Raw genomic sequence first — 26,103 nt, forward strand, 5'->3', positions numbered from 1 at the left:
TACACTGTAAGCTATGGTTGTTGGCTGCTCGCATCCATGACGCAAACATAATCCCAAAGGCCCCCCACAATCAGCTGAGACCAGGTGATTGTGGGAGCCACTGTGAACTCAATGTCAGGTTTTTAAAAAATCAGTTTGAGATGCTAGAAGGACAGGAGGATAGACGTGGCCAGCAAAAATATCTCAGGTGGGCTGTGGTGTTTAAATAATGCTCAGATGGTAGGCTACTAAAGGGTCCAAAGTGTACCAAAAAATATCCTCCACACACCACACACACACTCAAAGGCCACTTCACAGAATCACAGGTGATTTAATCACAGGTGATTTAAATGACTTCAGATGCCGGATGAGCTGGGTTGACTATTTTAAAAACTGCTGATGTGCTGGGATTTTCCCATAAAACCATCTCCTGGGTTTACATAGATTGGTCCCAAAAAAAAAGAAAAGAAAAAATATCCAGAGGGTGACAATTTTCTCAGAGATATAATATGTTGAGAACAATGGCCAGTCTGATTCTAGCTGACAGGAAGGCAACAGCAATTCAGATATTGTTACAATCAGTACGCAGAAGAGCATTTCTGGATGCACAGCACATAGTACCTGGAAACAGGTGGACTGCAGCAGCAGCAGCAGCAGAAGACCACACCAAGTGTCACTGCTGTCAGCTAAGAACAGGAAGCTGAGGATCATTCACACAGGTCACAAAACTTTACAGGTTTGAAGTTGGAGTCTAAAGGAGGCCAAGTTCATAGACAGGGATGGTTCTACCCATGATTACTGAGAAGAAATTAGTAGAAGTAAAAAGACCAACAGGCACGTGTGTTTTTGACTCCACAAATAAAGAGTCTCGATTGCATTATACACAATACTATCCAAACTGGATGTGATCTGAAGACTCAGTTGCAATTTTTTGCAACTATTACATATTTTAAATGTAAAATCTTCTGGAAACTTTCAAGTTTGTTATAGTATATCTGTTACATGACATGTACAATTTTCTCTGCATTACCTTTTTACTTGCATCCTTACAATGTGATCATGGATTGTCTCTCTTTGTTGTTGTTTCTTTCAGCTGCTCTCTTATTCATAAGGGATCACTACTTCAGATGGATTCGCATATTTGCTATGGTACAGGCTTTTTCCCCTATTCGTAATACAACCCTCCGGACGTGTGTCTCGTCCCCATCTCAAACCAGAAATGTTATTGTCGACAATTGCCAAAATAAATAAATAAATAAAAAATACTTGTATTTAAATTGTTGTAACTTTCTAGCCTATAATCTGTACACCAAGCTAGAAAGAACATTTCTGTCACAGAAACTGCATTAATTTATTTATTTATTTATTTTTTGGTAAACTCACTTTTATATAATCTTTCAGCTTCATAAATAATTATGAAGCTGAAAAGTGTCACTGACATTAAAAATGTCTCTTTTAAAGAGAAATTGCAACAAATATAACAGCTCAGTTCTTTGAAGATATTTTAAGCAGCCAAAAAGGACTGCCCTTATTATAATGTAGGGACAACGGGGATGTCAAACATAAGGCCCAGGACCCAGAACCAAAGACTCAGATGACGTCCACTGATAAATTGAACTTTTTCCTCTTATATTGGGATATCTGAGAGATTAAATGTGCAGTTAAACTTCTCTGCACTGAGAGAAAGATGAGTTTCACTTGTCTACCCCCCTAAGATCAAAGTGTGCATTATGTGGCTCACGATGTAAAATGAGTTTGACACCCCTGCTCTATTTATCAGTATAAGCAAAAGCATTACAAATAGAAAACAAATAGAAACACTGGGAACAGGCGATCTTTGGTGAACGGTTAACCGAGAGTTTAAGGTAATCTCACTTGAAAACACATATATCACGGTTTACACTCTGCTGCCCTCTGCTGGAGGTCTACCATAAGTGCAATCACATTTCTGGAGTTTTACGCGTATAAACAGTTGGTGAGGGAAACAGTCACTCTTTCAGAGGAGTCCTGAAAACCTTTACTTAAAGCTTACGCAAAGCTTTGACGTAACATTTAGTGTGCGTGAGCATTTTATTACAACCAAATAACAGCCTGTCCCAGCAGGAGTCCTCTTTGCTCTTTCCCTGTAGCTCCTGACGTTGGTCCCAGCTGCTCCCTCCCCCTTCCCGGCTCCTCCTCTGTGTGGCTTCTTGGTCCACAGACCGATTGTCCCAAACTTTAAATCCTTCCTGAAGCTTCTCCCTTATCTGCGGCGCGAGAGCGAAAGCAGAAGCCGATGGCAGAGGCGAGCGAGAAATGAAGTATGAGATATGGTACTGATGACCGAGCAGGCGGACAGACCTCTGACCCCGTTATTTTCAGCAGAACAACTTCCCTGCAAGGACTCCCGAGGGAACCGCTCGACGTGAGTGTGGGAAAGATGCAGCCAGGGCCCGGGGCTGCCTTTCAGTTTAAGTTGGGGGAAAGCGATTGATGGGGGTGGGGGTTTAAGCGTTGGGCTTATTTGCATTTGCATCCTGCTTCAGAGTGTGGATTTGAATTAAAGGCCTCTGCTGGCTCTGTAAAAGCACGAATTTAGCGAGTACGTGGCACGGAATAGAGCCAAGATAGGGTTAATTTGCATTCCAGATGGCAAAAGTTATGTTGTAGCGCCGAAGGCCAATTTTACGCCTGTCCCGTCTCTTTAACTCAAAGAGATGTTTCTGTGCGTTTGAATGGGAATCTCCAGAATCTCGGTGCCCCAACATGTTTTGTTCCTGTGATATAAACCATTACAGCAACACCGGGTAATACGAGCACGGGGAGAGACAAGTGGAAACCTGAGGCAGCTGCTTTTTGAGAACGTTTAAAGATTACGTGAGAGGTGTTCGCTACGGCACAAGTTTGCCAGCTTCTCCCAGGGGAACAGAGAGCAGCGACTTAACTGTGTTATGTCTGCAGGTCTGAGGTGGACAATGGAGGCGAAGGGAGGCAGCGGAAGCGCGGAAGGTCACCTGCAGACCTCCAGCTCTGTCTGGAGACAGCGTCCGACCAGTTCAAGAGCAGGAGGAAACCAATCGGCGTCAGGTGGACAATGTGTATATTTTTATTGTTTATAAGCACTATATACACTTTTAATGACAAGTAATAAATTAATAATAAGTTAATTTTAATGTCAAACATAAAAGGACTAAATTAAAGTGAAAATAAAGTTGCAAGTGACTGAGAGAAACTTATTGGACTTTTTCTTGTTTTTTAGTTCAAAATGTGCTAGTTTTCCATTTTAACTGCAGCTCTGCAGCTGCGCCCATCCTCCTACATACCTGCACGACCAGAGAGCTGTTTGCTGATTATGTTGCTGCTGTTCAAGCAGCTTTTACTTAACCACATATGACACGCTGCGGAGCCAAATTAGAGGAGTTTACTGTTTTGCTTGATAACAGTGTTTAGTGATAGTTTGAGTTATAAATCTGTGACAGTACTTTTCCTTCTGCAGCCACCGCTGTCTGTTACTCGTCCTCCTCAGGTGTTACCATGATAGTTAACTGTAAACTGACCTTTCATTTGCCAGACTGAAACCTGTGGAGCAGCTTTCGCCAGTGCTAAGTCCATGTGACTTAGAAACAAAGTTTGAAAGGAAGAAATGGCAGCCTACCCAGGTAAAAGAACAACAACAACAAAAACAACCCACATACTGATCCATTGACAAATACCACCAAACCCCAAACTGTTTTTATGTATATACAATTTATTTTGCCATTTTCTTAATTTAAAACTTTGCCTTTCAGTTGTCAAAAACAAACACCCAGTTCCATAAATTATTTAAGGAGGTCAGCAAAGATGAGCAGCTCAAGCAAAGTAAGTTTCACCTTTTGCTTTCAGGCAAAAAACAAAGGAATGTGAGAGTATTAATGTGAAAATGTAACCAACAGGTTACACTTGTGCCCTCCAGAGAGATATTTTGTATCAGGGCAAGTTGTTTGTCTCTGATAACTGGATCTGCTTCCACTCCAAAGTCTTTGGCAAAGATACCAAGGTACGTCACTGTTAACTGCAGTAAGGAATTTATCTGAAATCTTTGCGATTAGCTTGTTTGTTAAAGAACATGAGGTTTTGTCCTTCACAGATTTCAATCCCGGCGATGTCCGTGACACTTATCAAAAAAACGAAAACAGCGCTGTTAGTGCCAAACGCCCTCGTGATTGAAACTCCGAGTGATCAGGTAAGAAAGCGTTTGATGCAGTCAGCTTTTCCCCGACTTTCCTCTCAACCCGTTACCTGGCAGATGGGGGGCTGTAGTTGAGTCTTGTTCTGTTAGAGGTCAATAGGGCAATCGTGGCTCAAGAGTCGGCAGTTTGTCTTGTAATCGGAAGGTTGCCGGTTCGAGCCCTGGCTCCGACAGCCTCGGTTGTTGTGTCCTTGGGCAAGACACTTCGCCCGTTGCCTACTGGTGGTGGTCAGAGGGCCCGGTGGCGCCAGTGTCCGGCAGTGACTCTGTCAGTGCGCCCCAGGGCAGCTGTGGCTACAATGTAGCTGCCATCACCAGTGTGTGGATGACTGAAAAATGTAAAGCACTTTGGGGTCCTTAGGGACTAAGTAAAGTGTTATACAAATACAGGCCATTTACCATTTACTTCCTGTTAAAAGGGGAATTTTTCATCTCCACAGTCACCAAATGCTGCTTCTGCAGTATACGCTAAAAGTAAAATGGAATTAAAATTAAAGTGATGCTAAATCTCTCTTTTCCAGCATGTGTTTGTGTCATTCCTCTCTCGAAACGCCACCTACAAGCTCCTGAAGTCAATCTGCCTTCATTTAGAGGTAAACGGCATCTTCTATATGAGTTATGCAACTTGTTCTAGCGGTATTCATTAGCTACATTTAGTCTTCTGCAGGAAATCTACGTCCTAATTTACAACACAACCATTGTAAGTTAGAACATATTACTTTACAAAAACACTGAGCATTTCCTCTTAACCCTGCACCACAACCTTCCACACCATTCGAGTCCTTGCAGGCTACGTAAACCTGAGGTGTTGTTACATTTGTCGAGATGTGCTCGTCAGGTTATGTGGAACGTTCCAGTTAGAGTTACTGCTGAACCATAATTCAGGCATTACTGCTGAAACACGTCATGTTCTTTGCACTTTAATAAATCAAATTAACTACATTTTTTAGAGAGTGTCTGTACTTTCTTTCTCTTCTGTGTTTCTTTAAGACTGGGCAGTTACCGGAAGTTAATTTGTATCTTGGACGCAGTATATTAAACATTAGCGTGTTCCAGCTTCCTCTCTTGTTACACTGTAAACTCTGTGTTTTTGTATATTAAATTTAATTCAATACTGGGCTCTAGCAAAGGCCCAGTACTGAAAAGTATCAAAATTCAAAAGTTAGCAAGTAGTTAGCAACTAGCTAACAGAGACAGTTTAGCATTTAGCTGCTAAAGAGCCAGGTACTCAATGCAGGAGTTGCAAGCAAATGGAAGGGGGTGATTTTTAATTTAGTCAGCTAAACAGAGAGAAATATGTTCACTAAGTGCCTGTAAACACACAACTCTAGCTTAGCTTTTTTTCTCACATGTGTTTAAATAGGCAACTGTTTGCTAATGCAGATGAAAACTTTGCTAAAGCAAATAGTGAAAAGTCAGCGTCTAACCAAAACGAAGGGAGTGACTTCATTTTTGTGCGCGTTGCGTGCATAGAAACAGACAACCAAATGAATCCTGCTGCTGGATTCTGTCTGAATAGGCAACTGTTTGCAGACAGTTTCATAAGTCAATACCAGCTAAGTCTGTTGTCATTACAGGTGGATAAGTCCTGTGGCAGCCCCGTGACTTCCTCTTGTGAAAACAGCTTCAGAATCAAGTGCCCATCGTCACTTCCTCTGGTCAGTAAGGGGTCTGTTCTTTTTCTGAGATGTTTATTTGTTATGTTCTGTTGCGATAGAAAGAGCTATACACATACCTTGTTTTCATGTGATACAACGCCCACATTGTATGTGGTGACCCATGTTTCATGTGGGCTGCAGGACTTTCCTAGAGACTTCTCTGACCTCGATGGAGTTGTGCAGCAGAGACGGCAGGAAATGATGGAGAGCAGCAGCTCTGGGTCTCAGACTCCAGATTATGACAAGTTAGCTGGTGTGTGACCCATCTTCTTTCCTCCTGTGTAATTATATAGCTACTGTGTACTCGCTCTAATCTACTGTACACAGTTTGTAGAGTCATTGTTTGTCTCTGTAAGGGGTGTCAGGTGTCACTGTGGCTTAGACAGCCTTTAGTATTTAGCTGGAGTCAAGCCAAGTGAGCCTCTGGGACTTTGTTTTTATTATAGTGAAGACACTTTTCACAGAAAAAAATCTCATTAAATAATTAACATAATCTCCATTTTATTCTCAATGACAGCCATCAGCACTGACACGATTAGTTTTTTTTTCTATTTTATAGACTAAAAGGACTTGTCACATTTGCGAGCTTGTTAGCCTCTTAACATTTATTCAAAGTCGCCAGCCACTGGAGTCACAGCGTTTTTCTCTGTTGCTTTGAGCAGACTTCAGCGGCCTCCCAGGCACATTTCTGAACACAGCGAAGAGCGGAGAGGTTTCAGTCCACGCAGATATTCACCTCCAGACTCCCAGCCAAAAGCACGGACCCGCCCTCAAGAGCGGTACTTTGATAATGGCTTTCTAAAAAAGAAAAGATGCTTTGTTGTTAATGCTTCTGTAGTCTTCGATTTCACTGTTTAGCAGGAGCTATTGAATGTTGATAAACGGAAAAGTTTCAGTTGGATATCAGAATAATCCACGCTTTTGTCACTGACCTTTATTAAAAAACCTATTTTGACAGAAGTAGAAGAATTATATTTGTACATTATATCTGCAAACTACAAAAGAAGGCCTGAGAACAGCTCAATATCCCAGCCTGCCGCTATCACGCCCCAGCTTACCAGTCAGCAGGTCATATCTTCTTTGTTTGATAACCAATAGTTTAAAGACCAAGTTTAAAGACAGCTGACATACTCATACTGTTGTATATGCTACAGTTAGAGGCACACGTGTCTTGTGGAAACAGATGCAGAAAACAGAAATTAGAAATTTGACATTCTATCATAAAGTATTTGTAACATTTCTTTATTTCTTTATAAATAGTTCCTTGCCTTGTTGATGAACATTACCAGAGATACAATTTTTTTTCCTTTGTTGCTTTCACATGTAGACCCAAGCAAGCCAACGCGGGGAGCTTCTCCAAAAGACAAGTCCTCACAGCCGATGTCGTTACAAGCCATCCTCCTCATCTATCTGTTTCTGTGAGCAGCCTCTCATTATGTGGAATTTGAGAAGCCCGAGCAGTTTGACAGACACTTGTTAGGATGTCAAAATCATTTACATCATTTGGCTTAGTGACTGTTCTTTTTGGCTATGATTTGAATCCTCGTGTTTCACTGTGTTTCTGTGTATTTAACAGAGTCGGCGTTCTTGTCTTGTCCTCCTGTTACATGGCGTTCAAGATTGTGGCTCTCGAGCAACGTTTGAACTCTTTGGTTTCGACAGGAGAACATATGTACAGTGAGTAAGTAAGGATTTAAACTTCTTTAGAAACTTTAACGATTGTGAAATACACATATTCACCACATTTCCAAATGCATGGTTTCTCTTAGGTAGCGCAACTTTCTCATTATTTGGTTAATAATTTGGTGTAAATCTTAATGCAGCAACACTGGGAGCCAAAGGTCACAGGATGAAGTGAATGCTGAGATCTACGGGGAACTGTCGACCAACCTGTTCAAGCTGGAGAAGGTTTGTCAGATTTTGTGAGCTGAACAGCAGTTATAGTTGCTAATAAAAATTGTATTGTTAGATATAATATTTGAACTTAAAATATTGCAAACTAGATCTGGCTGATTTGTCATTATAATAGAGTCAGCAAAGCAATAATTAGAGCCTGAACAATATAGGATTTTTAAGACCGATACTGATATTTATGTGATTAAGAAATCTGGAGTATTGGCTGATATTTTTCTCCGATATCCGAAACAAAATAGATATTAATAGCATTTGTTATATATAGTAACTTACGAGTTATTTCTAAAATTATATGACAATACAGTTTAAAGATATTCTTCCGTTATTGTGCTATCGAGTCGCTCATTTACCTTCTGGCCGATTCTGCTCGGATCAGCTGTTTATTGTTGTGTTGCAGAGTGCCCCCTGGTGGACAAACTGTGCAAACAGTTATAATGTAGCTACAGGTTTTTTTTTCCCTGTTGCTTCATTACTCTTTAAATTTGTATTTACTGGCCGTTATAAATGCTGATACTGATATATCAGCAAATAGCTGATCTCGGCCATTATATCGGCGGGGCCAATATATTGGTCGGGTTATAACTTCTGGCCAAATTAGTGCATTTTAAAGTAGCCAATCACACCAGAAAGCTGTAAGCAGCTGTGCCTGGATGTGCCCTCAGAGGTGCTGTCCTCCTCATCTGACATCATCTTAATATTGATGTCCCTCTGCAGCTAGTGCACTTTGCCTCATTCCAAGCAGCTGTAAATGCAATCAACACAGACAGTCAGTACTGCGCAATGCACTGTTGACAGGAGACTTCTAGCAGTGTGATAGAAAAATGTAACATATACCAGTAATGCTAAAACAAATCCAGGGAATCCAGTCTAATAAATTGTACCTTCTTCGCTTTACTGTCACTCTGACTGACACTGACTGTGCTGTTCTCTCCTGATTGCAAAGTCCGGATTCCCTTTAATACTGAAACAGGTGATAATACTGAAAACATGTATAAGGGTGACAGACTAGGGATAGCAAACTCATTTTACACTGTGTGCCACACACAGCCCACTTTAATCTTAAGCGAGCCAAACCAGTGAAACTCCTCTTTTTGTTACTGTACAGAAGTTTAACTACACTTTTAACCCTAATGAGAAAGAAGTCATTTTTCTAAATGACAGAGAAATGCTAATGTAGTAAATGAAAGAAAGCACGACTGGGAATTGATAAGAATTTAGCTGATTCCACTTTGAATATCAGTTATCGATTCTCATTGACCCTGCCTGACAGTCACCACCATCGCCATCAGTAAGGACACAAATATGATCTTTCTCTTAGATATGAACACAAAGCAAAGATCAAAACCAGCACAAAGAAGCTTTAAAGCGATCACAAACAGGCGGCTGCAGACTGACTGCTCATCAGTCTGTCATCAGACAGTCCCTGTTGAAGTTCAGAGTCTGGCTGCTAGGCTGGGGTCAGGATTCATTCAGGTAACATCACTCTGGGTTCTTGGCTAGCTTAGCATTAGCATGCTATCTGTGCAGGTGCCTGCAAAGAGCTGAAGTTGTGTTAACAGCATAATGCAATTGTTTCTGTCCTGGATGCAGTATGCACTTTACTATGGCACTGTCATAATAAAGTGCAAAACCCCCCAAAAACGTCTATACTATATTTATTTACTACTTAAATATTTATTTATGCACATGGATTTAATTATTGGGGCCAAAGCGCTCACCGTGTGACAATCGTTGTACGTGCTCGACCGTGTGTGCACCTCTTGACCTTTGTAACCTGGCGCAGCTGGATTGAAGATGCGAGTGTAGGATCATCTCAGTTTTTACCCCCATTTTAATGACATCACACCCAGAAATGTGACTCCTTGTAAAACCACAACATTTTGGTTTTTTTGTTTATAGTATTTTTTTTATTTACATTACATTCATTCTGATAGAAATAGAAAGGTACAAAAAACAGAAAAACAGAGATTCGGTAAGACAAAGGAGTAAGGTGAAGGTGACTTTTATTAAGATGCACATTTTCGAAAAAAGAAATTTCAGAAGTCCCGGCTTCAAAAATATTTTACTGGGAATGAAATGAGGATTGATGGTGTCACATTTTAAATCTAACCACAGTTGTACAAAGCTAGCTGTTGCCTTCAAGGACCCAGTCTTTATGCTAAGCTAAGCTAATCAGCTGTAATATGTTTTACATAATTGTGAATTATAAAGTATCCCTCACTTGCGTTTGTTTTTTCCACACCACAGATTCAGAAAAACCTCCAGAAACTCCTGGAGGAGACTTAAAAGAAGACTGTGGTCTGTTGTAGTGTCCACACAGAAGAGCGAGTGCTATGTAGAAGAGATCGTGCTTGAGCTGTGCAGATCAGCCGTGATCAGATTTGGTCATAACTCTCTTGCCAAAGCATGGACAGCTCATACACAAAGCATTCTTTAGACTGTGTGAAGTGAAATTGTGCAATAATGGCTTCTTTCCCTTTTGCACTCAGGACTATTTGATCACCTTTTTTTTTAAACAGAAAGCTGTGCTGAAGCAGTGTGCTAGTTTGCTAGTGGTAGTGTTAGCGAAGTGACTATGTTTTATTTATTTAGTAGCTTTCATGTTACATTTCACAGTAGTAAGATTGTTAATAAGTTGTCAGGTCCAAAGGTTCTATTTCATGTCAAGGTCAATGTTTTTGTCAGCAGTAAAATGTCAGTAAGTTATATTTTTATCATGCTTATGACTCACTCATCAAAAGATTGTACAACAATCAGCTTGTTCTTATGGTGTGATGTCTACAGATGTGTATAAATATACACTTTGCTTTGTGAAATCACACAACAGTAAGAGCAAATCAGAGTTTAAAATATATTTTTATTGTAAATAGTGTGGAAGTTATACTTTTCATACGAACCAACTGCTGTTTCATTCAGATGCAATTGTATAGTTTCTCAAACCTAGCAGGGTGTACTGCATTTACCCTGTTCCCATTCTGTTTTCACTTTGTTTGTGTGTATGAAAAACAAAAAAAAAATTGTGTTTAACTTTAGTTGTGACCCTTCAGATCACAGCTTGTGCCTTTGTGATTGTATCACAGCTCTAAAATAAACGGTTTTTCATGAAGTGTTTCTTGAAACTGGCGTTAACAGCTTTTGTACTTAGGAGCACCAGGTTACATAAGGCTGATCGCTCAGCCAGGTGACGTGCCTGCAGACCACAGACAAATGAATGCAAACAGCACCGATGTAACCTAAGAACATGATGACTGGCCTGCTCACAGCAGTGAAAGAAGAACTCTTTTTACTACAGTGTACAATAACACTTTACCACAAATAAAAGACTAATGTGTGTGCTTTTTTAAATTCTGCAGTGGGAGTTTGTTTTTGTTGTAATTTTTCCCCTACAGTGTTTTTATTGGGTGACAGGTAAAGGTTTGGGATGGAGTAATACATGGAGAAAGTGATTTGGAACTGGCTTCTTGACATAAGCTACACCTTGCCTGAAAAAGACGTCATCTGGATGGCAATGTGTCACTCCAAAATTCCCATCTTCAACAAGCTCGGCCTCAGAAAACATATTGATCTTGTTTTTTTAATCTTTGCATTGAATGTTATCTTGCATTTGTGAACTGCTGTTCAGTCACACTTCAGTACAGTTCAGTAATGGTGCTCAGCATTGTCCTTGTGTAGTTTTCTCTGATTTCAATTCAGAACATTATGCACCATAATCGTTGATAATACCACATTCTTTGTAATTTTATGTTGAGAAATGTTATCCAGAAATTGTTGGAATCACACACACCTTGCTGCTACAGCAGCGTGGCTTTTCATTAATAGCCTAAAACACTTTGGTTGCAGCAGAAAGAAGATAAAGATGTAATTTCATGACACAAATAAGTGACACACATTTAAAACTAAAACATAGTTCAAACTGTTCTGATGATGAGGATGCTGCTGTGACTTATAAAGTGTCCGCTTATTTTTATTTGTTCTTTAAATAGTGTCACCAACATTAGCTACCCCAAATCCCTAGAGATTATCAGTTCATTTTAACATTCCAGGTGACAGCAAGTCAAAATTATGTTACCTGTCCAGCAGCAGCCTACATTAAGCTTTAATATTGCTATAAACTGAAATGGATCAGTGTATGCCTTTTATTCACTGTTATGTTTAAGTTTTGGGTGACGGCACAAAGACTGGACAAAGCAAAGAGAGAGCAAAAAGAAACAGGTAAGAGTGGACATGTGGTCAAATTCACCAAAAATGATGTATATAGGCCTATTGTATGCCTCTTTAAAATGTGTGACATTTAAGGGATCTTTATTGTGTGATTGAAATTAAAATTGTCCTTAAGGAAAGTTTACTCAGTTACAACAATAAAGTACAAATTCAGTTCCATTCAGTTTTATTTATATAGCGCTGAATCCCAACAACAGTGACCTCATGACATGGTATATTATAAGGTAAAGACCCTACAAAAATAGAGATAAAATCCCAAGAATCAGATGACCCTCTGTGAGCACTTGGCAACAGTGGGAAGGGACAAAATGGGTGACTTTCAGTATTTGTACTTCATTCCCTACTTTGCATTGTACTTTGTAGAAAGAAAAAAAACCTTGAGCCATGACGCCATGAAAAGCGCAGCCGACACCAGTGTATGGTTTTTAAAGCAAATTTAATGATATATCAGTACAGATGCTCAGAAATTTACAAATGATAGAAATACATGTTGAAACAGACTGAAAAAAAAATGGTTGTCAGGAAAAAAAACTGTCTTAAAAATTCGCGATTTTTTTTGCTTCCGGTTTTCACCTCCTATTTCAATTGAATTTTATTTATACAGCGTTAAATCACAACAACAGGCGCCTCAAGGCACTTTATATGATAAGGTAGACTACAATAATACATAAAGAGAAAAAAACACAACAATCATGTGACCCCCCCCCCCCATGAGCAAACACGCACATCAGCGCTGTTGTGGCGGTTGTGTCTAAATAGCGACACCTGCCGTTCAGGAGAATACTGCAGGGAGTACTCGCGCCCTCAGCTCTGGAATAAATGGTACCGACGTCACTGTTTGCGGCCAGTGTAAACGGGCCCATTACATTACAGTCTCCGGCAGCAGAGCAGCCCGCCTCCTCTGGATTGTGGACCAATGACTCGGACGCCTCTACATCTCGTCTGCCTCTCAACCCGCGTTCAGCCCCTCGCATGACGTAACGCCCAATCTGAAAGTGCAATGGCGATATTGGACAATAACAGCCATCGCGCTTGGGGTCCACATCTATATTATGTGGCTAAGGTTCAAGAAAACACCTCCAGCCGGCTGCAAAACCACATATAATATCGGCACAGAGCGCGAGCGTCAACCTGCGACCAGGAAAGGTGATCTCCCAGCCTCTGCACGCGATGACAGCTTAGAATAAATCGCTGGTGAGTCCAAACTCTGCTGATTGCAACAGCATTCGCCAAAGGGAAAAAAAGGCTTCTCCAGTAAATGGTCTTTTGCAGGCAGCAAGCCTGAGATTTCAAAGGGGCGTGGCGGTATGCTGGGTACTACTTCTGACTAACGGATGCTGATAGCTTAGCAACAGCGACGGGGAAGGAGAGCAGAGACAATGGATGTGCCATTTGTCAGCATCGTTACTGGGCAGGCTGAGCTGAGCGCGTGTTTGCTGGACTAGAGAGAGAGACACGATCCTCGCCACTTTGTTCCAAGTGAGCAGCAAGGAGCCGTGGATGCAGAGTGGAAATGTAAACAAAGGGTGTGGGCCTTCCAGCTGGCCTGTGATGCTCTACCACACACATGAGCATCATGTAGTCATGTCAAGAAGAAGGCCAGCCAGCACTGGATCAGAGCTGCTCCAGAGCCCCAGAAACCCAGGGGTCCCAAACATTATACTGGGTTTCTGCAATAGTTTTCAAGCTGCCAGCTTTTATTTGCCGTGCTGGATTGCTTTTCTATTGTTGAGCAAGCTATTTTAAATTTCATTGCCTTGGACTTCAGGACAGTCTAAAACGATTTTCACTATTTTTGACATTTTACAGATCAAACAGCAATGCTTCCTTCATTTTAAATAGCTTTAATAGCCGTGCAAACATCAGTAAGCCATAGTTAACACTGTATTAATTAGTTTCTCTGAATTCAAAAGTACAACATTAAAGTTATATTTGTATTGTTTAATAGCAAAGCCACTGAAATACGCTCACATCATATAACTGCAGATTCTTTGGTTACAGTAATTCTTGTCCATGCGTCCACCAAACTTTTAGGTCAATGAGTTAAAATCCTAAGATTTTATATATATCTTATTGTGCTTGGAATAAAAAATAAAACAATGTTTCCATCCATCCACCTGTTCATTCCCCTATTTATCCATCCACTGGATTGGTTGGGCTTAAGTCTACCTCAGCCATCATATAGCAAGAAGTAGGATACACTATGGACAGGGGGAACACAGACAATCACTTATATTTACTGCTGATTTAGGACCACCGGTTAACCCTGTATTTGGACTGTGGCAGTACACCACTGACTGAACACACTGAACCCACACAGAGAGAGGACCTTATGAGTTGATGGTGCTAATCACTGTGCCACCCTGAAAGACACTTTTATTACTTAAAAGTAACAACAGCACCCACAGTATAAAGGTAACAAAGTAGCATCCATGTAAATGCCATTGTATTCCAATGAGAAAACTTCTATTAGTCACTTGGCCTGTCAGGTGGTTTTAAATTTGTGGCTAATCAAAAGGATAATGAATGTGAATATGAAGGCATGGGTTAAATACCAACCAGAAAATGCAATCCTGGACTTTTAATGGCCATATGAATATTGAAATTTGGTTTTTAAGATGTAGAGTATTGGTTCCCTTTTGGGTGTGATTAAAAAAAACAATGACAATCCAAATGGACTCTGAAAGTGAAACTGTTGCACCTCCCAGGCTTGACATTTCGCTTGTTTCCTAGGTGTGACGTGTGAACAGACACCATGGCCACACAGGAACCGTCCCCTCCTTCATCCATGGAGAGCAATAAGCCCGGCTTCCCCAAGAAGATCCTGGGCAACAAGCTGGAGGACAAACACCTGTGCAACTGCTGCCACAATATCCTCAGACGGCCTTTCCAAGCCCAGTGTGGACATCGCTTCTGTTCCTACTGCTTTAACAGGACTGTGAGGTGAGGAGTGGAATGGCCAAAGGCTAAAATAAGTGCTTTGGAAGTGATTGTAAATATTTAGATTTAAAAAAAAAAAACTTTAATCATTTAATTTATAGTAATGTTGCTCATTCTCCTTTGTTCAGTTTCAGGGAGCTGCTTTTAGCTTTTAGAGCTTCTATCGGGTTAAGAGAAATGAAAAAGTTAATTACTACTTAAATGATTCTAATCCAGCACTATTTAATTCCAGCAGTAATTAGCGCTCAACTGGTAATAAATTAGTGCTTACACTGGATTAGTGTTATTAGTGTCCCACTGAAGTGGGAGACTGATGTGTCACTGATTCTTTGTGTGTTGCTTATTCTTTGTCAAAAGCTGTAAAACCACATTGTTAGCGGTTCGGTATTTTTTGAGTGGATCTCTTTGCTTTGACACCATTGATGCATCTCTGTAAAATATCTTCGATGACAGAGACTTGATCATATTTGGATGAGGGCGTGGAGCTGAAAGTAATCAGCTGAAGCTAACGAGCTTGATTTGCAGTGTTCTTCCATAGACTGGATGGGTCGGCTATAGGACAGAATCCTGCCTAACATGGCATAAAATGCTAGATTTTTACTCATGAGCCCAGTGGACAGAATGTTAGCATAAACAACCATGAACTGACTCTATTACTGTTCTGATAAAGTAGATTAAAAAATGCACCAAAAGCACAAACATGATCGGGAGCTGCTAATATTATTTATATCTTTAAAGTGCGTGTAAATCAGCAGCTAAATCTTTAACTCATAATTTAAGTTGTCATAGCATATATCAGTAGCATAAATTATTGGCTATGTTGTTGTTTAATTGCAGTAATGGACCTCAGAAATGCAATGCTTGCATCAAAGAGGATATTTTTGAGGACCCTACCTCGATTTTAAAACAAGGATGTGTGAGTACTCTTTTTTCGATTACTTTTTAAAAAATTTAACGAATCACCTTGATTTGAATCGGTGAAAGATTAAAAGAAACAGAGCAGAAAACAAGCTCCTGAAGTTAAAATATGTCTGACGTGAGCTCTGCGTGTTGCCCTGTTTACATCATGTGCAGTCTGTGCAGTAGTACCACAGCGTGGTGATGCTGGTGATTATGAGTTTCAGCTACTGCTTAGATAATATAATCATCACCAAATCATATCATATGTAAACTTACAGTAAAGTAACTGCATGCATGTGTTGAATGTGCAGCTTTTCTGACACTGACGAACACAGCAGCTGGACATGCGTTTCACAGATGCAGCTTAACAGCAGATCACTTTTTATTTTCTCTCGTTTTTTTCAGGCTTTTCCAGACAACGCGGTTCGAAGGGAAGTTGAAAATCTGCCAGCTGTTTGTATCAATGAAAGCTGCACTTGGAAAGGAAGTATAAAGGAGTACGAGGTGAGGTGACTTTTTTTCCTTCACTTGTTTTTCAGTAACCAGGTAGCCTAATGTTTTGTCTTTGTCACTTTGAAACGCTTGCTAGCCCCGCCTTGCATGGAGAGTACTGTGTGCATGAGACAAAGCCTTTCCAGCCTTGGCGCTCTTCTTGAGCAACCATAATCTGGATTGCAAACAGATGTTTAACAGAGTTTCTATGGCAGCCTGTGGGAGGTGGAAATGAGGCTGGTGCATTTATGAAACGGTGTAAAGGAGGCATTTGGATAATCTGGGAATGTGCAAACGGAGCAGATATTTCTACTGCTTTCAAGAAGTGGGAGGAAAAATCGATAAAGCATAGTATCACAAATTGTGACATTGCATCAATACAGGGACACCAAATTTTTTGATTAAATAAATTTAAAAAAAAAACGGGAATACTACGAACAAGAGGACTCATCTCATGCACCATCAACGTTAGCCGAGCAATCTTACATTAAGTCAACTCAGCCAACAACAACACTGGAACCACTCAGCTTGACAAAGCTACCAATGCTCCTAATTCATAGCAAGCTGATGGCTCAGTCATGTGAGTAAAAATAGTACAGCAACCTACTTGCATAAAAAAACAAAACAAAAAACTTGTACTGACTAAGCAGTTACCCAGAGCTTGCAGGTGCTGAACACTTACGAGCACTTTTGATTGCAAGGCCATTGCACAGGCCACCTGATAGCAGGCAACCTTTCTGCAAACAGTCACAGTCTGACTTGGATTGATTACAGTCACTCAGAGATTGTCGAAGGTTTTCAAATAATTGCTGTCTACTTATATAAAGGCAGATTGCCAACATGTTGCCATCAGTCTGAATGAGGCTACGTCCACACGTACCCGGGTATTTTTGAAAACGCAGATTTTTCTATGCGTTTGCACCTTTCGTCCACACGGAAACTGCGTTTTTGGTCACTGAAAACGGAGATTTTTAAAAACTCCGGCCAGGGTGGATATTTTTTAAAACTCAGTTTTTGCATTTACGTGTGGATGAGAAAAACAGAGAAAACGCAGAAAACGCAGCGTCAAAGGTGTGCACATTTTTTGACGTCACACTGTGCCCCAAGTTATTGTTTCGGTGAAATGAATTTCTACAATACTGTTACTGTTAATTGTACTCTCTGCAGTGTTTAAATGCTTACATATACACACACAGTTACTGTCCCTCCACACATACGACTCGGTTCTGCTTCTATGCCCCAGCTTTGTTTACTTTTTCCCACCGAGGCTTCTAGACTTCTGATTGGCCAACATTTCTACACGGTTAGGAATATATCGCCACCTGTTGCTTTGGCATGTTCCTAGCAGCGTTTTCCTTTATTTCTGCCTTTACGTGTGGACGGGAAAATCTCCGTTTTCAAAAACACCCGTGTACGTGTGGACGTAGCCTGAGTCAACAAGCACAACTTGAAGGGACTCGAATCAACTGGTTGTATTCTGGCCATGGTTTTAGAAAATCATAAAATCATGGGGTTTGCGGTCATTTCCATGTGTGCTGTTTTCCACAGCATAGAATGAAAATGAAGACATCAACACTATAAAATAACAAAAATAAAACCTGCTGTACAGAGAGCGTAGTGTAAAAATGTACACAGAGCAAAATGTGTGTCATATTTTACTTTGCACACATTCTCAGACTTATGACAGAATCACAAGTAGTGACATTTAGTGGACTTTCTTGCCCTCTTCGTGCATTTGAAACCATCAGCTGGTTTGTTTGGGTGTTGCAGGCAGGTTCCAGTAGACTACCTTGCAGCTGTGGATGAAGTTCAATGGGAATAATGGCCACGGTGCAAATAAAACTTGTACAGCTTGTTGTTTAGATTTGAAAAACAGCACAATCAAGTTAAACAACTTAAATACAGTCTCCTCCGTATCACATGTCCAGCAGCTGCCTTTAGACAAATGCATACATCAGATAAACATATTGCTGCCACACTTCCTGTCTTTATATCTACCAGTTTCTTTGTGGGAAATTGTGTTTGCATGTTTTTCTTTGGTCTCTGGGGGCCGTAACATCTGCAGCTGTTGTTCTCCTTCTTGTGGCTGAAGATGGTTCTTTATAGCTGTGGTTTTTACCTTTGGACTCATCGTCCTGTTACAGAATGGTACTGTTGCGTGAAGGATAAGACTCTAAACATCTAACATTGTTAAAGCTACAGTGCTGTTCTGTATGTAGACAAATAAGCCTCCCAGCGCAGTACAGAGGTTACCATTCTGCCACAGCACCTCAGCATAAGCTCCCACTTTCCACAGATGAACCACGAGGGGAAATGCGAGTTCATGATCATCCCCTGCCCTTCCTGCAAAGAACGAATCCGCTTCAATGAACAGGAGCGCCATAATGAGCGAGAGTGCCCTGAGAGGACGCTCAACTGCAAGTACTGCAAGGAGCCGTTCCACTTTAAGAATATCAAGGTTGGAAATGATTTATTTAGACCAAAGATGCTCGTCGGGGCCTGTGCGGCAGATCAGAGCAGCTATTTGTGTGGCATTAAAAGAAACGCTGCTGCCTTTTCGTTTTTTTCAGGCTCATGATGAGATCTGCCCCAAGTACCCGATGATCTGTGAAGGCTGTGCCAAGAAGAAAATACCCAGAGAAAAGGTAAATCTGAGACCAACGTGCAGAAAAGGTGGAAGCATTATGTTGTAAAACTGACCATAGGCCATGTAGCTGCTGTACACTCTCTCTTTTTCACTAATCAAATGTGATGGCAGAGAGTATGCAACTGAGCTTCTGAAAATAATGAATGCACTTTGTCATGTTTACTTATGTTTAATAAAAAAGAAACTGAAGATTTTCAGACTAAAATGAGCAAACAAATTTGAAGATGCAATATGTAAAATGTCACAAGATACAAAGTAACAAATATAAGAAGAAAAAGGCACAACTGATTCATCACTCGCTGTTAATACACAGCAGATGGAAAATCATTTATATCGATTGTTAGAAATTGACTATTTTATTTCTTTTGTTTCCCAGTATGTGGACCATATCAAATTCTGCAGCAAATTCAGAACTCCATGTCGATTTCATGTGGTGGGATGCGATATGTCTGTAAGTAGCCCGATTGTTTTCTCAATAACGAATTCAGTATTTGAGCACACAGTCAGCTACGAGACTATAGGAGCGAAAACATCATCTGAACCAAGACGAGGAGGAGTGAGGAGGTATCTTTTTTCCAGTGACTGTATATAAAAGATGAACAGAGCCACTGTGATGTCACAACTTGGTTTGTAGACTATTGATTTGAAACTTTGAGCGTTAAGGATGGCCATCCTGCTTAGTTCTTTAAAAACACAAGTGCTTGTTAGCCAGTTTGGTTAGCAGTGTTATTCGTTGTAATGTTTGGGATTGAAATTGTTATTGGAAAAACTATCGTGGCCTTGAGAGGTCACTGCAACTTAGGAAAACACCAGCAAATAGAAAACCGCCACAAAAACACACAAAACACAGTGGAAGTTGAAAAAAATGCTGCTAATACTCAACAGGACAAGCTAGTAAACGGCTAATAGTAGACAGTAGACTATTATATATTCTTAGTGAGAGATTGTATGTTTTGAATTAAAAACAGGAGTTTACAATACATTGGTGGAAATGAATCATGTTATATTAAATATGACTTGAAATGAGCAACAAATGAGTTAAGACTATGTTAGATTTACCGTTCTCCTTTACTTCTGTAATTACTCTGTGCATTCATATATTGTTTCTGGTTTCTGTTGCACTTTTGCAGGTGGAGAAGGAAAAGATTCATGACCATGAGCGCGCATATGCCTATGAGCACCTCAATCTTCTGCTGCATTACATTATGGGCATGAAAGTTAGCATGGAGGGCCTACAGCCCCAGGGACTGGAAGTAGCCGGACACAAACTGGTGGAACTCCAACAATCCCTCAAGGAACTCGAGGCCAGAGTCTCCCAGCTCAGCACCACCTCCTCTGGGCCTCCCGTGCAGGGAGCCGCCGCCGCTGCATCCTCATCATCTTCCAGCTCTGGACCTCCTGGTCCACCTGCTTCAGTTCCTCTACCTCCACCTCCCACTCTGCCTCCCACTCTCTCTGTGTCCACATCCTTCACGCCTCTGCCTAGCTCCGTGGGCGCAGCGCTGGAGCTCCAGCTTCACAGCGAGAAAACCAAGGTGGCCGAGCTCGGCCGCAGGTGCACGGAACTGGAAGTCAAAGCTGGCACGTTTGAAAATGTGGTGTGTGTCCTGAACAGAGAGGTGGAGAGGTTCGCCACCACCATGGAAGCCAGCAACCGTCAGCATAAACTGGACCAGGATAAGATCGAGGCTCTGAGCAACAAGGTAAGCTCGAGCCATGACTGCAGCATTCCTTGTTCTCTGAGTTTTAACTCAGTCAAATCTGAACGCACAACAATGGACCGTTCATTTTTAGATTCACCATTACTTTTTCTTCCGTATCGATGTAATCCAGAATCCTGGAGAGATCTTAGGTTGTGGTTGAATCTGTTTATTTGCATACAAAAAAAGGTGTGAATGGCTGATTTAAGGATAGGCGAGTCTAGCACACACAAAATACCTGCACAGATTTTACACTTCCGGTGTGTAAAGGCTGCTACTTTGAGAAAACTTGTTGCCTGCCAATTTATAAAATCCTAGAAAACCCAGGAAAAGGCTTGGAGATGCTTCAAAGTGATACTTTGAACAAACTCAGTCTTTTCAAAATATTAGTAGTTTCTTCCTTAAAGGCAGAGTGATGTTGATCACCTTGAATTGATGCTAATATGAATTAGTCATTTGTAATGTCTGAGCATGTTTGTGAAACCAACCAAAACAACTGCACTTTTAGTTGGTTATTCTCTCAGCCGCAGTTCAGTCACTGCTGGAAAATATCCAATTTAATGAATATCTGTTTGTTTTCCAGGTGCGACAGCTAGAGCGGACTGTGGGGCTGAAGGACCTGACGGTCGCAGAGATGGAGGGACGGCTGAGAGAAATGTCCGCCACCACCTTTGACGGCGTCTTTATCTGGAGGATTTCAGATTTTGCCAAAAAGAGACAAGATGCCATCGCAGGCCGAGCCCCTGCCATGTTCTCGCCCGGTAACACTGCGCATTATCACGGTGTTGATCCAAAATCATCAGCCTAGATTACCAGGAGCATGATCAGTGAACTTGTTTGAGAAGAGCAGCAATAGATGCCTGCAAAATTAAAATCGTTGAAAAAGTTATTACTAAATTACTAGAAACTGTTTAGATGTCTTGTACAAATAATTATTCTCTTTCCCGTTCTCTTCCAGCCTTCTATACCAGCAAGTACGGCTATAAGATGTGCCTACGGATCTATCTTAATGGAGATGGGACAGGGCGTGGCAGCCACTTGTCCTTGTTCTTTGTGGTGATGAGGGGGCTGAGTGATGCCCTGCTTAAATGGCCCTTCAACCAGAAGGTAAAAGACTAAGAAACAAGCAGGCATTCAAGTATCCCCTTCTGGTTGTTGAGCAGTCTACTGTTTTTGTTGTTCTTATTTCTTTAAGGACCACAGTGAGGTTTGTTCTGCTGAAACTTGCCTATTTTATCCCAACAGTAATCTCTTACTTATTTGACTTCCAGGTTACGCTGATGCTGCTGGACCAGAGCAACAGAGAGCACATCATCGATGCCTTTCGACCTGATGTCACTTCCTCCTCCTTCCAGAGACCCGTGAGCGAGATGAACATCGCCAGCGGCTGTCCACTCTTCTGCCCGCTCTCTAAGCTCGATGGCAAGAACACTTACATTCGTGACGACACCATCTTCATCAAGGCGATTGTGGACCTCACCGGCCTCTAGATGACCTCCATTGGGTGTTACAGTTTGGCAACCAGGCAGCTCTTTGACCATTAAAGGCTTCATTTTGGCTCAGTCGCGGTCCCTTTCAGGGCGCCATTTGGGCACCTTGCTGTCCCCCGCAGCTTTAGGGAGACAGACATGCTTGCGGCAGTCTGCTGCATGTAGCTGCTCAGACCAGACGATGCAGGCATTCTTATACCTTGGTGGTCTCTGTGTGAGAACCCTCCCCTCCGTCATTGCTGTACATTTGGGTGCAAAACTTACTTTCTTGACATCACAGCATCACCATCCACGGTGATAAAGTGCCATTTCAGTTCTACACGCGAGTTTTCAGTTAGAGGAAGCAGGCAGCAGTGCGATGTAGTCAGAGCGGTGTTGAGCAGAAGCAGAGGGGAGTGAAAAGGTAGAACTGCGTCTTTGTTTTTCGTCCCCTGCTTTCGAAGGCTGGGGGATGTTGCAGAACATGCAGAGTGTGTTAGAGCAGGGCTGTAGATGTGTTTTATGTGATCACTCTGGTAAAGCTGGCAGTAGAATTATAATAGAGTTAGAGCGTGGCTTGATACAGATTTTGCTTCCTCTTAAAGATTGTGGATATTGTGAGCGTCTCAGTTCCAGTGTGGAGTAAATTTGCATAGACAAACGTGGAGTTATGTTATGAATAAGATTACAGGCATTTCTTTTTATTTCTTCATTTCTTTTAAACAAAATGCATGCTGCTGGAGTTTTAAGTATAAAGTATAAAAATGCTCTTTTTTGGGAGGGGGGGGGTTGTTTTGGTTTTTTCTTCAACTGAGCTTCACAAAGTTTCATCATTTGATATTAAACTTGTTAGTGATTTATCCATCTGTGATGGTGGACATTGCCTGCATGTCTATGAAGCCAGGCTATTTACATGTAAAGTCAGTGTTGCGTATTTGTTCCTAATAAGGGGGTCGTGGTTCTGATTGGTGGTTTGGTACATCTGTGGAAGATACAGTGGAGTTACCAAGGAGTCAGGGCAGCTTGCCAGTCAAGCCTGAGGTGTAAAACTTACATGTGGTTTTGTCTCTGACAAACATACATCGCTGGAGTTTTTCCCAAGGATATGCTCACTAGCTCACATCTCAACACATAGTACCGTGCCCCACCACAGACTGAGGTCAACGCAGATTCCACGAAATGAAGGAATAGTATGTTCCTTGTTTTCTGTCCTTACAGTATACAGTGCGTATGTGTTTCTGCTGCTATATGATAGAATACTCATGTGAATTTTATATATATATATATATATATATATATATATATATATATATATATATATATGTCGGTGCAAATATAAATGAGCTACGTGTGTGGAGGTAGAGAGGATGGAGACAAGAGATTGTATTGTTGTGTTGTTGCAGATCGATGTTCAGCGCAGCCCCCGAATTTTTCGTTTTCCCTTTTCGTGCTCTTTCACCGATTTTCCCCACGGCACCACACATCGAACAAAAACTCTGGTTAAACTGGGATGCACTCTTTCGGCACGCATCCTGAGGTTTTAAGGTTCACGCTGGCCTGTTTGGAAACCAGTCTCGACCTGTATTGAAACCTCTCTGTGCATGGGAGGCTTCGATTCATATTCACTATGGAGTTTCACAGCGGCTTCCCTCGTGGGCCACGTGTGAATGCATTTATTTGTATTTGTTTGGATGAAAATACGTAGAATAGTTATTATGTTATATCTGGCGCCGCTTCCGTTCAACAGAAGCAGCTGCCTATATTCATAGCAATGTATAAATATGTATCTTTCATATCATAATGTTGAAATAATCTATATATCAATGTTAATATACACAAGAGGTTATAATAAACATAGTATTACTGAATACCTTATTAATTCTATATCTATATACCAACTTTTTGTTTGATGGTTTGAACAGGCCAGGACAACCCCTTTGTGACTTGTGATTCTTTCTAGAGTGCAATATATGATCATGTCTGTTAGGCTATACAGAGGTCACGCTCGACTCATTTGTTTACATTACCCATTCTGGCGCCGAAGAACCACAACCCAATTCTCCGAGGAAATATGGTGCTTTCCTTGTCATAAATCATATGCTATTTTATCAGTAACATGAAAATCACAAGTCAGTAGCTATCCGTGAGGATTACTGGCTCTGTGGGCTTTTAGAAAGATCATTTTATTGCTGAGGAATTCTTGTTCCATACAGTGAGTTTATACTCTTATCTTAGAAACCTTTCAGTGAAGACTGAGCATGTAATAAAATAGGATTACATGGACTTTTTAAAGTGTTCTCGTAATGTGCCAAACTCAAATATTACCTCCATGTATGAACACTGTTGTACTGCAAGTTGAATTTTATGTTCTATGCTAAAATATGGTGCCAAATATGTTTCTATTTAATTTTCTATGAAGATGCGTGTGTGAGATTTTAATATGAGGCGTCATTACTTCTGTAAGCACCAGAGGAGCTGATTAATACTGTCCCATTTAAACTGTCCTCAGATGAGGTTTCTGAATGTAAGCTTTAATTAAGTTGGTTTTCCGTTTCAAAAAACACACAACAGCCGTTCTGTCTTGTGATGCAGTTGACTTGAACCAACTTTTTTTGTGCACTTTCTATCGTTTGTTTGTCCAGACAGGGTATTTTGTTGAGCAATTTATGTACCTTGAAATCAGAGCCATATGTATTCTGATGTTGATAATTGATGTATTACGCTGAATAAAGGACATGCAGTATGTAATAAAGTGTGGTGGTTTCAGCCTGTGTTGATTTTTTAAAGTGCATCTTTAATAGAAAGTATAGAAAAAAGAGCATTTTGAATCTTTTGATTTTGATAATCAGCCCTGCCATTTTTTAGGGATATATTCTAGATAAAGTGCTATGGGTGGAACACTGAGACTCACCTTGTTAGTGAGAAGTAACAGGCTAATCAAATGCTAGCTTTTCACACACCAGAACTAAAGCACGATCTACTGGAAAGTCCTTACAACACTGCAGCCCATTACATTAGCTAATTCGATCACAATGCTCCAAAAGGCACCGACAGCACAAACACAGAGGAGAGCTCACTGACTACAATTAACAGAGGTGAGGCCTAGTGGACACCAAGTAGCTGTAAAAGACACAGCAACTATGACTCGCTGGAGGGGGATTTGCACGTCAGTAGAGATCACACTGTGTGGAGTGGTTGTCTGATGCCACTAAGCACTGCTGTTTCAAGCTGAAAACTACTGTTAACTTAATAAAAGATAAATTATTTAGAAAAAGAGAAACTCATCAGAATTCTCTTCAGCTTATTTATATCTTGTTGAATTGCAGTTAAGCACTGGGGCTTCCATCTGCAACAGAAAGACTTGCTATAAAGGGTTTTCTGAAGAAATGTTGTGATAACGGTTTGGCTTTGCAAGTTTGATAGAGAGGGACAGTTACACTTCCGTGTGAACATATTAATCCTAAACAGACTTTCATTCACTATGTTGTTGCAACCTGTGCTACATGATGAGCTGAGTCACTTTCACATGTTTATCCTTAAAGTCTCCAACTAAAGGAAGCTGGTTCCTTTATTCCCTGTGGAGAGCTATGCGCAAACCTCGCAATGACACACAGGAGGGAAGCACAGCTGATCCTAATTCACAAGCTGAACACAGTGATAACAGACACAGACCTTCAAAGTAAAACAGGAAATTCATAACACAAACTCAGGGACATGAACAAAGCACCGGGGACGACACAGGAAATAAACCTTAGGACTGGAGACCCTGAGAATGAAACCTACATACATGAAGAAATTAATATCAAATCAGATAATAATAATAAACATAATGACAAACACAAAACGCTGGGTCAACGACTCAGCAGCATAACAGATTTTATAACAACTATTCAAGTTAAATGAGTCAGATCCCTTTGGGAGCCAGCCTCAAGTGGCCACTAGAGGAACAATGGCTTCATTTTTCAGCTCAGAAGAA

At 40.9% G+C, this 26,103-nt stretch overlaps 2 protein-coding genes across 3 annotated transcripts; both read left to right on the plus strand.

Annotated features, from left to right (window-relative positions):
- The first annotated feature begins 2,098 nt into the window (after positions 1-2,098).
- On the plus strand, positions 2,099-11,096 carry LOC146513962 (GRAM domain-containing protein 2B-like). 2 transcript variants are annotated; one of them, XM_085165773.1, is made up of 14 exons: positions 2,099-2,383; positions 2,920-3,054; positions 3,530-3,617; positions 3,747-3,816; positions 3,891-3,994; positions 4,085-4,180; positions 4,708-4,779; positions 5,764-5,844; positions 5,986-6,097; positions 6,507-6,623; positions 7,172-7,262; positions 7,421-7,525; positions 7,668-7,752; positions 10,006-11,096. In XM_085165773.1, exons 1-14 carry the CDS (start codon positions 2,289-2,291, stop codon positions 10,042-10,044), a joined length of 1,290 nt encoding a protein of 429 aa, XP_085021899.1. In that variant the 5' UTR covers positions 2,099-2,288; the 3' UTR covers positions 10,045-11,096. The 2 variants fall into 2 exon arrangements, with proteins under 2 accessions (XP_085021899.1, XP_085021900.1); XM_085165774.1 differs by having other exon boundaries at positions 2,110-2,383; positions 2,920-3,045.
- Positions 11,097-12,782: 1,686 nt separating this feature from the next.
- Positions 12,783-24,893, plus strand: LOC146513963 (TNF receptor-associated factor 2-like). The gene is made up of 11 exons (XM_085165772.1): positions 12,783-13,173; positions 14,713-14,922; positions 15,757-15,835; positions 16,225-16,323; positions 18,608-18,769; positions 18,882-18,956; positions 19,335-19,409; positions 20,089-20,661; positions 21,242-21,419; positions 21,617-21,765; positions 21,930-24,893. The coding sequence occupies exons 2-11, from the start codon at positions 14,735-14,737 to the stop codon at positions 22,146-22,148; spliced, it is 1,797 nt and encodes a 598-aa protein (XP_085021898.1). The 5' UTR covers positions 12,783-13,173; positions 14,713-14,734; the 3' UTR covers positions 22,149-24,893.
- The last annotated feature ends 1,210 nt before the right edge of the window (positions 24,894-26,103 follow it).

This window comes from Neolamprologus multifasciatus, chromosome 7 (genome assembly GCF_963576455.1).
Source record: "Neolamprologus multifasciatus chromosome 7, fNeoMul1.2, whole genome shotgun sequence".
Lineage (NCBI taxonomy): Eukaryota > Metazoa > Chordata > Actinopteri > Cichliformes > Cichlidae > Neolamprologus > Neolamprologus multifasciatus.